Source organism: Protopterus annectens, chromosome 1.part0, assembly GCF_019279795.1.
Source record: "Protopterus annectens isolate FY-2018-M chromosome 1.part0, PAN1.0, whole genome shotgun sequence".
Classification (NCBI taxonomy): Eukaryota; Metazoa; Chordata; order Ceratodontiformes; family Protopteridae; genus Protopterus; species Protopterus annectens.
This window is the reverse complement of record NC_056725.1, coordinates 410,128,371-410,143,328: the sequence shown is the minus strand read 5'-3', so window position 1 is coordinate 410,143,328 and position 14,958 is coordinate 410,128,371. Positions and strand designations below refer to the sequence as shown.

Genomic DNA, 14,958 nt, shown 5'->3' with positions numbered 1-14,958 from the left:
AGACATAGGAGGCTACCTGAACATGAATGATGTCTGTTGAATGTCACGCTAGAGCCACTGTCATCATGACACCATGACCACATTGATGACCACATATGGATATACATCTGGGTATGGAAGTGGACCCTAACCCACCACTGTATGAGTGGGATGTGGCATGTCCACTTCAGTTATCACATGATGATGTATCAGCAGACGAACCTTATGGATGCTGTCCCTCCCAAAAGAGTCACACACATGGTTCATGCAGTCTCATACATCAGAATGCACAATGTGCAGTAGTCTGATTATCTCTGCTGAGGAAATGTCAGAACTTGCCTGTGCCTCTGGTGACCCTGCACACCCACATTACATACATTAGGTGGAAGCTAATGACAGTAATGAGGGGGTGGTAAACATGTCCTTTTTTTCTGCCTCTACTGACACTGGTCCCATTCCTTCATGATGATTAGGTTGAGATTCTGCCACATCCATAGCATGGCTTACCTACCACAGTACTCTGATCAACAATGTCCCCATCATCATGCTGTCATCAGATTGCTATCAGATTGCTGTAATACATAGTATATTCATGTATGTCCTTGATATGTCCATATTCTGAGCCAGTGTCTACCAGTCACCAGTGTCTGACATACCTGTTCATCACTGTCATCATTGTCAGAAGATAATGTTCCTCTAACAGATGTCACAAAGCTGTCCACAGACAAATGCTTCACCTGTGAATACACCCAAAAAAACACCCAAAAAATACAAGATAAATAAATATAATATAATACCTAGTCCAAAATAACTCAACCACGTGTGCAAATTTTATAAGTATACCGGGTAATACACATATAACACATAACAAATAACATAAAATTGTGCAGGTGGTTATTGTGCGAGTATGTTAAAACATATCAATGCTAATAATATACCTAGACACAATAATTGATAGAAATATTATAAGCATAAAAGTGACTATTGATAGCAAAGGTGGACACAGCAAACATTTGAATGGCATACCTAGGGCATCAGTAGAAATCCACTGGGGCTGCTCCTCTTCTTTTATTCAGCCAGCACACAACACCTGGAGAAACTCTTCTGGTTGGATCAAGATAGTTTGATATTGAATGGTTGTCTGTCTCATTGCCTGGGTGCAGAGTGGCCTGTGGCAGTAGCCCAGTCCTTTGCTCTGACAGTAGCCTTATCAATCATTTATTAGTCCCTATGTCCCAGTCCATATATGTACACCCAGCTCACACACACACAAACAGAACTGACCTGCATGGCATGGTCACACCCATCAATGGAAGGGCTGGACTAAAAATATATCAAGGGGATGAAAAAATGGATGGGGATGTCTATCATGGAAATGGATGTCCTGTATTTTATCCCACCTTTAATCCTTTTTGTTGATTTTCATAATCATATATTGATGAAAAATGGAAAAAAAAATAAATGAAACAAAAAAAAAAAAAAAAACATGGTAATATAAAAGATATATAATATATATTAGTAGCATGATGGTAGTCAACAGTCAAAAGCAAAATATATATATACACACAGATTACACAAGAATCACAAAACACACACAGAGGTAATAACCTAATGAACCATTACTGTAATATCCCATATGCACCCCCCCAAAAAAAAATTATAAACTACTGAAGACAACAAAACTAATACACATAGATGCACATATACTATCCCAAGAAACAACATACAACATAGAGACACAAAACAATATTTCACAAAACTACAATATTTCAATCAGTGACAGTCTAAACAGTGAAAGTCCTAAACTTTGTACATAAATACTTTCTGTGTACATAACCAAGTGTGTTTGTGTATTGTCCAACCTCCATTAATTTATACATTTTATTAAAAATACAACATTTGCATAAGCATTGAATGTAAATAATAAAGAAGCATAGTTGTGTCAGAAAACATACTAAAGAAGAGTTGTGTGGATAAAGAGCTTGTCTTAACTAAAACTGCTTTCAGCACCTTGTTTGGCAGCACTTGGAAAACAAATCCATATTTCCTAGCAAATGGAAGTTTCATAGTCCATGTCCAGTTTACAAGGTGTAGTTAAATTCCTACAAGGTGTGACTTAATGTAGTTAAAAAAATCTACTCTACTCATTATAAAATCTCTCGAATTGGCATGATTTGATGTGATGATAAATTTAATTGGCTTTCCCACTGAGTGACTTGCACATGCCACATGATGACTTGCACATGCCTGATCAAAACCTGAAGCTATTTACAATTTGTCAGCTGCCTTATCAGCAGTAATGGTCAGTCAATGATGTGATAACTATCCCTGATAATGTTACTTTGGTGATAACTTGGACTTAATATTATTATTGCACTTTGAATATTATTTATTTTAACACCATTACATTTCTTTTTTGTTTTTTATATAGAGGGACTTGTCTTTGATGTATGAATTTGTCATAATTTTGTAAAAAGTTGTTTATGTGAGGTGCCTGTGCTACAGATTACATGTGTATTTAAAAGGTTGATAAATATGTATATATATATCTGAAATATATATATATATATATATATATATGTATATAATATATATATATATATATGTAAATATAATCACTTCAGTATCTCGAATTCAATATCTCCGGTGAAGTTTCATGGCCGAGTTCAATGCTGAAGCGTGAAAAATATTTAAATAAGGAAGGGAAAGTGTGAAAAACATGTAAATTAGGGCCTTGGTTGTTTGTTGAGGAAGCCAGAGCCTTGCACCCTCACCCAAATAATCACAATATGCATTCCCTGTTCTGCAGTTCAGTGCAACACAGGCTCTCTCCTTTTCTCCATGGTGCAGAACATGGAGTTGGTATATTTCCCTTCCCTCCACTGGGGTACAATCTTGATGCAATGGGGTTAGTGTTTTATTTATTTATTTTTATGTAGCACTTCAGTATTTCAGAGTACTGAAACATCGGTGTTCTGGTTTTGGCCATTAGAGCTTTGGTGTTACAGAACGCTACAGAATCTTGAAAGATCAAAATCCTGAGACCAAAATCTCGAAAGTTCAAAATACTGAAAACTCAAAATACTGAAAACACACAGGATACCAACACTTACTGTATTCCAGCACAAGTACATACAAAAATAAATAAAACAGAAACCATAGTACTCTTCTCCAAGTATAAGCAAGGGGGCAAGCTCCCCTGCACCCCCACACCCCCTGCTACTTAAATAGATCAACTCCGAGGTTGCACTTAGTGTAATGAAGTGCAGTCTCAGAAATTATATATTTAAGTAGTAGAGGGGGTGGAGGGCTTGCCCCTCACATGGAGGGTGCAAGGGGGCTTGCCCCCCCCCGTATATAGTTGAAGGGTAATATGTTTCTGTATGTACTTGTGCTGAAATATAGTAAGTGTTGGTATCCTGTGTGTTTTCAGTATTTTGAGTTTTCAATATTTTGAACTTTCGAGATTTTGGTCTCAGGATTTTGGTCTTCAGGATTTTGGGCTTTCAGGATTCTGTAGCACTCCTATATATATATATATATATATATATATGTATATATATATATATATATATATATATATATATATATATATATATACACATACACACACACAACTGAAAATATTGTTTATAGTTACGCCAACCTTTAAGACATTCCATGAACATAGGTACTACCACTAAGTAATGCACAACAACTGTTACCAGTAACTCTGCCTTACAGACAGTTCTTCCTATACTCAAATTCTTTGACATCCATGCATTTTAATGATCCAAGTCACACAACTGTACTCTGTAAAGAAAAAAATAACAACAATCTGATAATATGGGTATAGTGAAACATGAATTCACATTTCAGAAGTACAATACTCAGCACATGTGCTTGACTGTCTCAATTTTTATTTAGCTGTCTGTGTTACACAATGTTTCTCATATCAATGTCGCATTGTAATACCTAAGGTACAATGTTCAAATCTTGCAAAAGTCATCTACATGATAATATGAATTATTACTGTAAACATTCTACTTATAGAACACTTATTTACTTATAGAACACATGGTCAAGTACTACTGCCATGTTTCTCACCTAAAGCAGACATTGAGGAAATAATAAATACAATTAATTATAGATAATTGTTGTGAAAATGTGTTCCCTATTATTTCTGTTGTTGCACACAGGCTACTGCACATGAAATATAACTCTGGTGCCAATTCCCTGCAATTTTTCCTGAGATTTTTGAAAGGAAGACATGGCAGGTGATGCTGAGGCTGGCGCTCAACTTAAAGCAAACTGGTGGTGCGAGATGGAGTCTTAGATGTTTTCAGCTCTCCTTGCCAAACATTACAACTGAAGGCTTCTGCACTTGGCTATATTGGGTTTAAGTATAAGGCTGAAATCTGAAGTAGTTTAGCCAAGCAGTTACCCATGCTCCTGGCATTACACTCATGGATGACTAGCACCATCACCATTACAGTGACTTAAAAAGGTGAAAACATGGCCCCCTTAGCTGATGTGAAAATCATTATAGGTCCTACTAACCTGCTTATTTGAAGTTGGCTTTAGAACTAGGAATATTTTGGAACCTGCTCCAGAGACTTTGCAAACAGGCAGTTTGCTGATTCCAGTTGGCTTCAGAGGAAGGAAGAATTATTTATCCTGAAATTCGTTTAAGTACACAGGCAGCACGCCGATTTGAAGTTGGTGTTAGACTTTGGAAATTCATTCCGGTGACCTTGAACACGGGATGCCTATTGGAATCAATTGGCTTTAGAAGAAGGAAGAGCTTTGGGACATGTTCCCCCCCACTTTACACATAGGCTGCATGCAGGTTACAGGTTGGCTTCCAAGTAAGGAACTTTTTGCAACTTGCTCCAGTGCTTTTGCATACAGGCAATTTATTGACTTAGAACATTGGAAGTATCTACTGAGGAAGCGGAGCATATAGTTGTCAGTGAACGGAGGTTTTGCACTCAAGGAAGAAAGGTAGCTGGAAGTGACTTCCAATGAATGAGTAATTTCTTATCATATTGAGCCAAGTTACTATAACAAGAAATTTGCTCCGAGGAAATTGTTATTAGTGTTTGAACCAGTACTTTGAAGTAGGCAATTTGTCGTTTTTAACTGAACAGAATAAAAAAATTGTTTTTATTTAAGGAAGGACTTGGGATACATATGTAGTGCTTACATACCAGCAACTACAAGAAATGGGATATATATAATACCTGCTAAATGGACCATCTTGGAGCTAGCTACCACGTGGAGGGAGTAGCCTTATTGTGGCTTTTCATTTTTATATTTGTACAGTGGTGAGAACTTACTAGACTCAAATAGAAGTCAGTGTTGGAAACAGAAGAGGACAGGGTACTGTCCAGAAATATGGGGGCATATCTATACACACTGCAAGTGTTTTGCAAGAAGGTAGTGATACTACTAAGGGGAAACACAACAGAATTCAAGCCCTACAATTCAGTGCTCATCAATACATGACACAACCTCTTATTGAGGTTCTGGTCACACAGCAGTGTGAGATCAGTGTCTGCAGGATCATCTGTATCAAGAAGGTCATGTCATTTCAGCTAGTCACCATCCACTTTACATGACAGCCCCTCATCAAACTCTCATGCAGCATCACCTACCCTGTATTTAAAAGATGTTGACCTTGACCTGCTGTGATACAATTTACACAATTCATGCAATTACAATTAAAGTTCTACACTGAGATGTCAATGTGTAATTTTAATGGCAATGAGTTATTGATAGAAAATGAAAATAAGTGCAGAATACATGATTTTGGATTATGACACATTATTAAGACAATCATCTGCATGCCTTTCATTTCAAAAAGATATTGCTTACAAGAAAAGGAAATTTCTAGAAAAAAGCTGTATGTCATAACATATAGATTTCACTAGTTTATACCATTAAGAGCCTATCATTATTCAAGCTTTCAGTTCAGCATTGTTAGATCTGGCAAATACCCATACAATACAACTTAATAATTAAAATAAGAGTGCATGGTTATCCTTCATGTAAACTAGCACTGTTGCCACTTCACCCTCAGCACTACACAAATGATGAATCTCTAAGGGCAGAATTTTAGCTTATGAGAAAATGAAATAATTTGCTGTGCAGTAAGGTAGGGGATAAATAATAAGTCTTTTTGAGCATGTGATAGTAAAACTGAGGCAACATTGCATAATACTAAAAAAGCCTGTGAAACATTTTCCGTTAAATTACAAAGTATGAACTCACATTAAATATTGAAATAACACTTTTTGTTCAATTGACAACCTTGGGGTGGCCACGGTGGTGCAGTGGTTAGCATTGCCACCTCACAGCAAGAGGTTCTCTGGTTCAATCCTCGGCTGGGGTGCCTTCTGTGCGGAGTCTGCATGTCCTCCCTTTGGTCATGTGGGTTTCCTCCGGGTGCTCCAGTTTCCTCCCACATCCCAAAGACATGCTGCAGGTGGATTTGACACTCTAAATTGGCCCTAGGTGTGAGTGTGTGCGTGTGTGTACCTTCTGTGGAAGGCTGGGCGCCTGGCTGGCAACTCGACACCATAAAATTCTACTGCCAATCATGAGCAGACAAGGTGATCCGATGTGGCGACCCCTAACCGGGAAAAGCCAAAAGAAGAAGAAGAAGTTCAATTGACAACCTTGTGAGAATCAGTATAACCGGACTAATATACATCAACTAAACAGAATGTCTTGTGAGAATCAATTACAAATGTAATTATTCCTTACATCATACCTTATGACACCACTGAATTCGTGAGCACTCAGGCATAATTTTTTTCCCAACAATAATATGAATACCTGTACTAATAATACTATGTACCTATACACATTAATATAGTCCTAAATATATAGTAATATAAGACCAAATTACTGTCTATAATTTTACTAGAACTGGTTAGACTATAGCTAAAAATATGCAGTTGGAATGTCTATTAGTGCTGATAACAAACAAACAATAAGTAAATGTTGCCCGTATTTAAATATTTTATGCAATTTTCTATGGAGATTAGATGAACGTTTTGTATGTATAAATTTTGATCACAGTTTTATTTTAATTTTATATTATAGCCAACTGTGAATAAATTTAATTGTACTGCAGGGAATTTGATTAAATCTAGGCCCATGAGTTATGTTTTTGTTGGGACTTCGGGGAATTGTTTTTCTCATAGGTTTTACTGAGTTAGCTTAGTTTACTGGTGTGTTTATTTCTTATTGTAACTTTTTGTTGGTTTTAAGCTTAGTGAACAGTCTGTTAAGTTGGCAAAACTGTTATGTTTGTGTTTAATTGTAGCAATAAATTGTCAGATCATGTATTGTTAGAGAATCTGAGCTGCCCATTGTTGATGTAAGCACAGGGGAGACATTTTTTGATGTCATAGAAAAGTGATGACATTTAAAATACCTTCCTTTATAAAAAAAAGACATGTATAACAATCAGACCCTGGTTTGCAAATCCATGGTTTATATATCCTGAGCTTTTCATTAGTTGTGCAGTCATTGTGTTGTATTTTACAATGTGAAGCACCCTATAATCATCCATCTCATGGATTTCCAACACACCTGGTAATGTTTCTATGTCTGCTACTTATTTGAGGCTCCCCACCAGTCACTGAAATGCTTCTTGCACTACTTTGCACTATTTACTAGGCAAGATATTTGCATCTAAATAAACAGTGTCATCAGTCTTCTAGATGCACACATTGGAAGCAAATTCCTTTTCCAGAGGGTCTGCTGAGAAACTTGCAAGACATTTGCATTCAGGATTACCTCAATATCCTTTATGGAGTCTATTTACATTGCACTTCACAAAAAAGATCTCATTTCAGGACTGTATAACTACTGTACAGTCGGAGCAATGTCCAAGAGTTTCATTATCTTTGCCACCTTAGACTAAAAGTGGTCCAAATAATCTTCATCCTTAACATCTTCTACAGTTAGTCTGTCTGTTCTGGGTATAGCTGACTGTAATCTAATCAGTATGCAATTGGATTCAATTGTAGGTGGGTTCCCGAATCTGCAAGGTGGTTACTAATTACAGGAAAAATCGAAATGGCTGAGAAGGCCCTGCAGAAATGTGCATCTGTGAATGGGAGAATGGATTTCAGCTCCAGAATCAACAAGGAGGTATCATGAACTGTTTATTAGTGTTCAACTGATTTAGCACCTTATTCATAAGACTGTCATAAAATCCAAAGAAGTATGAAAAGTATCTACTGGCAGTTAATATTCATAATCATCCATACAGATTGGATAATTTGTTAGTAGCCATTTTCTTCTAGGTCTATAATCCATCCATCCATCCATCCATCCATCCATCCATCCACAACCCCTCTTTCCCATTTTTTGCACATAGGGTCAGGGTGTCACTTCAACAGTGACAATCATCTAGAGCCAAGATTCACACCACTGGGTGGCTAGCCATGCCATGGCCATTCACCCACACCACACATATGCTCACAACTATGGCCAATTTTAGAGTGTCCAATCCACCTACTGCATGTCTTTGAAATGTGGGAACAAACAGGAGCACCTGGAGGAAACCCATGAGAAAACAGGGAGGACATGCAGACTCCACATAGAAGGCAACTCAGTCAAGAATCAAGCCAGGGAACCTCTTGCTGTGAGGCAACAATGCTATCTGCTGCACCACTGTGCCTCCTCAAAGACTAGGTTCTAAGTCTTTAATGATACTTCAGAAGTCTGAATATTAAAACATTTTATTTGCTTCTCTAGTCAGACACTGTGTTCATATACTTATTCTCTAAAGTTGAAGATATCTTGGGATTTTAACCCACTATTCATGTCATCAACCAAGGAAACCACAAAGCATACGTGATTTTAGTTTCAAATTCATATGCCTACTGAGCCAAGTATTAGATAGGTGGGAGGATTATCAAAAAAAAAGTAATACATCAATGTTGCTGTCTACTCACTAGTAGGCTTATATTGCTGATAATATTATATAAATTAGGAAATTCTGTATCAGTAATCTAAGAACCATCATTAAAGGCATTTCTAAAGAAAAATAATACCAATTGCTTGTTGTCCATCCAAGGGGTTGGTTGAAGTAAAAAACATGACTTGCATGCTAGCTATAAATGTTTCATGACAAATAATAAGCTGTCTTTTGTTTACACATTTAAATTCTTAAATTACCAAAACTTTCATCTTACCCATAAAATGACATTACTTCTGGCAGTCTGAGGTAATGATTTGACTGCTCCAAATCCTAGATAGTGGAATACGTGTCACTTGGCAGATGTCCATGTACATCCAGCTTAGTGCCATTATTACCACTTCAGTCATGCTACTTTCTTTTCTTTGAAGTGCTGAGGCTAAGATGGCTAGGTTTGAGTACATGATTAGGAAATATGAAAAGTAAATGCGGTTATACTTATCAAATACTAACTGAAAAAGTATTCAGAAATGTCACAGTCACATTGCCAGTGCAAGTAGCGTAGAAGATGGATGGATGACTTTCTTGAAGGATGAGTGCATAGCCTATGTTCAGTAACATTATCAGTTCACAATGGAATGAGTTGTAATTGTTACTTTAGTATAATTATTTGGGAACTGCAGCTCCTTTTGATCATTAACTTCATGTTACTCTCAGCTACAAGGCTGAACATTTTCCAAAAGTTAACACACGTATTACTGACTGGTGCCGGTTATGTTTTCTCCCTGTCTATAAAATGTTGCATTTCTGACATGCATATTATACCAGCATACACTACCAAAGTTCTTAGACTCCACTTCAACAATATTAAGACAGTGGAATAACTGCATTCTGACTTTTACTATAAAAATGTTGTATTTTATGCAATTTTTGCAGATTCTTCAACCCTGAAATTGCTCAGTTTTATACAAAAAATAAATAATGTATTTTATTACACTTGATGTTATGATAACACCATACAATTATGTTCTTGTTAAATTTTGTTTCCACTATAAACATACATATATGACAGATATATTTTAGATTTAAGATGAATGTTTTGGAGATGTTGCAATTTGAGAACTACTGAAGGCTTATATTGACTTAGATATAACCTGTCCATAGAAAGTACTATAGCTGTATAAGTCTTACCGCTACACTAATTTAAAAAGTTTTATAATTCCCAAGAGAAATCACATCTATATCTTTATACTGTAAACTCTCAGTTAACTAGTACCCATGAGGATTGGTAGATGCCGGATAACTGTAGTTTCTGGTTGCTTGAGAGTTACTATTAAAAATAAGCCCAACTAATACTGTACCCTATACTGTTTGTTTGGTTTGACTTGCTCTCAGGTTGGGGAGACAGGGAATTTGTTCCTATGCTCCTTTTTAAAACTCTAGAACTCTAAATAAAGGTATGTTTCTGCGGTGGGGGGGGGGGGACAGAAAGTGCAACACATGAAAATTGTTCTGTATTTCTTCGATTTTTTTTTTTTTTGCTGGTTGCTTTCGTTCCAGTTAACTGAGAGTGTACTGTATTTATATCTATAGCTATAGGTGGGTCTATTTCTGTTCCTCAAAAACATGTTTTTTTGAATAACAGAAGTACGAACCCACTTTACCGAAAGTGCACTTTTGCGAACACTAGTTCACTTAACCAGGAAGCAAAACAGATAAACTCTGTAACCACATTTTTTGATGCACTCAATAGGAACATTTTTTTTTCACAAGGTAATGTGCAGTTGCTTTAAAACAGATAGCAATCTTTTTGTACTATTGCAGGGGCCCAAGCCCTCCTGCACCCCCCTACTTATATATACTAACTCCGAGATCTCACTACAGTGGGGAAATGGGTATATTTCCTTATCCCCACTGTACTATTCTTCAGTGAACTGGGAAAGTGTGTTTGCATAGTTTGTTTTGTATCCCGGTTCGGTGAACCGGTGTTAGCAAAAGTGCACTTTCTGTTAAGTGCACTATAGCTGAAGTGAGTTCGTACTTCTGTTATTCAAAAAAACAGGTTTTGATGAACAGAAGTAGACCCCATAGGTATATATTCAAATAGCAGCATAGTGTTGAGACTTTCACAAATTAGAAGAGAATATGTGAACCAAAGTTTTCTAAAGATTTATATATAAACCGTAGCATAAATAAATGTCTATATCTGGAAACAATGTTGTAAGTAGCCTATAATAACTGTTATTTGAGATATATTGTTGCTGCACTCAATAGGAACATTTTTTTGTCACAAGGTAATGTGCAGTTGCTTTAAAACAGCAATTTTTTTGTATTAGACAGAGGAGACTACTGAATGAAGCAAGTACAGATGGATAAAAGGAGGGCTGAGTAAAGCCCAGGGAAAAAGCATTTGCCTTTTTGAAAGAATCTTGGAAAGAAGAGCAGAGGTTCTGGGAGAAGGCATTTGTTTATTCTGAAAGAGGACCTGACAGAGCAGGATGGAACATATTCTTAGAACTTCATAATATAACTTAATTTTAAAGACTGTTCTCAGCATCTTAAATTGTGACTAAGGCATTTATGTTTTGTTGTGAATTAAGCTCTTGTCTTGTGAGTTAATCCACAAGATTTTTATATTTGCTTGGAAGAACCTACATTTCAGTTTGCCTTTGCATAATACTTTGCACTCTCTCTCTCTCTCTCTCTATATATATATATATATATATATATATATATATATATATATATATATATATATACAGAGAGACAGATTTGCAATACTGAATGCACATCTTGCCAAATAGTATATTGCCCTCTCTTTAAATCAAAAACTGCATTGGTCAATCTCCATTGATGCTGAACATTGGCTGGTCAAGTGTTGCTGTGATATGAAAGCTGTACTTGTTCATAGGTTCATAGGTAGGTACTAGGCTATCGGCCCAAGGGCCTACGCAAGCCTAGCCAATAAGGTTCCCTGGCTTACGCCACCCAAGAAAGTTATTTTCCTGTGCCACTGTCGAGTAGAGACACAGAAGTGATCCCCGGGGTGTATTTCCTATTTCCCATCCACTCATCAAGACTTTTCTTGAAGAGCGCTAATGAAGAACTTTGCTTGACATAGACGGGTAGCCTGTTCCAGAGTATGGAAAGTCTCTGCGATAGGAATCTATCCCTCCAGCATGTCCTGTTTATTGTGGTGACAAGGTTTAGGTCCCTAGAGCATGTAACTCGGAGGGATTGGGATTTCTTTAGGTGTAGCATGTCCAACAGCTCTGGGTTTGACACAGCTTTATATGTTAGGCGGAGATCACCTCTGAGTAGATGATATGCTACGGAGTAAAGCTGGAGTTTTTAGAGGCGGTCAGTGTAGGACATTTGTTTGAGTCCAGTAATCCTCTTTGTGAGGAACTTCTGTGGCCTTTCTAGGTGCTTCAGATGTCTTGTGAGGTACATTCCAAAAGGGGCATTGTACTCTATAGTGGGTCTAATGAGTGTCGAGTAGAAGGGAACAATGACCTCTTTTTTCCTGGATGAGAACCCTTTTATGATGAGGTGTGCCACATAGAAGGACTTCCTTACTACTGTGGCGATGTGACTATCAAAGGAGAGACTACTGTCCACTTGGGTCCCAAGGTCTCTTATCACGCATTCAGTGTTAAGTAGATTGCTGCCTATGTGGTAGTTCATGGGTACAGAGTTTTTACCAAAGGGGATGACACTGCACTTTTTGGCATTGAGCTTGAGGCCATGGCTCTGACACCAGGCATCTGTCTCAGAGAGGCCCTTCTGCAGGATGTTCACACCATTTGGGGACTTGACTATGGCTCCTAGTTTGCAGTCATCTGTGAACTTTGTTAGCCAGAGGCCTTCTGTGTTAGCCTGTACTTCAGAGAAGTAGATACCCAACAGGAGCGGTCCCAGGATGGATCCCTGTGGTACTCCACTTGTCACTGGTTTGAGGTCAGATTTGGAGTCTGCAAATTTTACAGTGTGGGTTGTGTCAGTGAGCCAGTTGGCAACCCATCTTGTGATGTAGGGATTTATGCCTAGTTTATTGAGTTTAGCTATAATTCCAGAGTGGGGGATGGTGTCGAAAGCCTTGGCGAGGTCAAGATAGGCTGTGTGAACCACCTTACCCTCATCTACGGCTTTGGTGACTGCCTCAAAGAAGTCAATCAGGTTCAGGAGGCATGATCTGCCTTTCACAAACCCGAACTAGGTGGGATCCAGAGTTTGGAGGTTACCAATGTCTTTGTTTATGAGTTCCATGATGATACGTTCCATGGCTTTGCAGACCAAGCTCATCAGGCTAATAGGTCTATAGTTCCCGGGATCAGTGGTGGCTCCCCCTTTGTGGAGTGGGATAACTGTTGCTGTGCGCCATTCAGTGGGCACAAAGCCTGATGCGAGGCTATTATTGAACATGGTGCTTAAGTGGGGAGCCAGTTCATTCTGAAGTTCGTGTAAAACGCAGCCTGGGATGTTGTCCGGTCCCATGGATGCTGTGTTTTTGGCTTTAGAGAGTGCAGCTTTCACCTGCGTAGTTCTGATTACAGGGACTCTGCATTCTTCCTGTATAGATATGGGCCCTTTAGGGGGTAGGGGGTAAATTTAACACTGAACCTATCTGCCAGGATGTTGGCAATATCAGTTGTAACTCAGAGCAGATCTGGGTGTTGCCATTGAGATTCTTGACATAGCTATAGAATGCTTTGTGGTTGTCCTTGGAATTAGTGGCAATTTTATTTTCATAGCTAGCTATGGAGGATCTTATAAGGGATCTCAGCTTCTTACTGAGGCTGACCAGGGAGCTCCTCCACTCATGGGATTTTACTCTCTTTTGCAACAGTTTCTTCCTTCTGTTGTACAGTTTGTTTATGGCAGGGGACCACCAGATTGGCTTCCTTTTTTTTGGAGGATAGAGTCTTGGTTCTGTTTGGGATAGCACGATCCATGCACTCATGCAAGTGCTTATAGAGTGCATTTGTGTAGGATTCAGCAGTTGTAACTGTATTGTCCATCTGCATGGGTGTCATGAAGTTCACTACGTTTGTCTTAAGATGCATGAAGTTGGCTTTGGAGAACTTTTTTACTGTGGTTTCCTTAATGGGGGGTTGGGGTGGGATGTGGATATCAAGGGTGATTAGCTTATGGTCGGATCGGACCAACGAGGAGTTGACTTCAGGTGTGGAACACCGGTCACTCATGTTGGTAATGACTAGGTCTAGGATATTGTTGCCCCTGGTGGAGGTGTGGATAAGTTGATCTAGGGCATTGGAGTTTATGAATTCCGGAAAGCGTTGCACTAAGGAGTTGGTACATGAGTAGTTTTCCCAGTTAATGGTGGGGTAGTTGAAGTCGCTCATTATTAGGGTGTTTGGTTGAACCCTAATATTTTCCAGTACATCAAGAAAAGAGGAGTGGGAATCCTGGGGCATGGTGGGGGATCTGTAGCAAGCTACAGTTTGGATTGCAGTTTTGCCAAGAGTTAGTTGCACTTGGATAACCTCGGATGCATTATGCTGAGCAACTAGCCTGGAGGTGTGGATATCCTTAATGAATATGGACACACCCCCACCTTTGGTGTTTCGGTCCAGGTTACATGTCCGAAAAGTGTGGTATGAGTTATGGCCTGGTAGTGCAGGGGTGCTCTCTGGAGCCTTGAAACAGGTCTCAGTCACTGCACAGATATCAATGTTCTCCATTTTAAGGAGTGCCTCGAGTGAGTGCATTTTGAAATTTAGACTTCTATCATTGAGTAGCATTACCCTCAGTTTTTGCTTGCCTGTTCCTGTTATGGTGGTGAATTTGTTACTTGAACCCTGCCTAAAAAAGGCATTATAGGGGCAGCAAGAGCCTTAGCCAGTATCCAGAATCCCAGGGGCGACAGGTGCAGGCCATCTGTGGCAAAGCATCGTGGTCTGTCGACCATGTCATCCCAAGCAGACAGATACTGGATCCCCTTAGAATGACACCAGAAGCTTAGCCAATTGTTGAAGTCAATCATTTTGTCCTTGTACTGCGGTATCATTGTGGGTGATGGCAGAATACTACTCAGGGCT

The 14,958-nt window shown here is 38.6% G+C and overlaps 1 protein-coding gene across 1 annotated transcript in view; it reads left to right on the top strand.

The window, feature by feature from the left end:
• Positions 1-14,958, top strand: part of LOC122813297 (solute carrier family 22 member 7-like) — a 1,073,907-nt gene that overhangs the window by 712,387 nt on the left and 346,562 nt on the right. Inside the window, exon 5 of the mRNA XM_044085933.1 lies at positions 8,001-8,124. Coding sequence (XP_043941868.1) covers positions 8,001-8,124 — 124 coding nt within the window. The remainder of the gene's footprint in view (positions 1-8,000; positions 8,125-14,958) is intronic.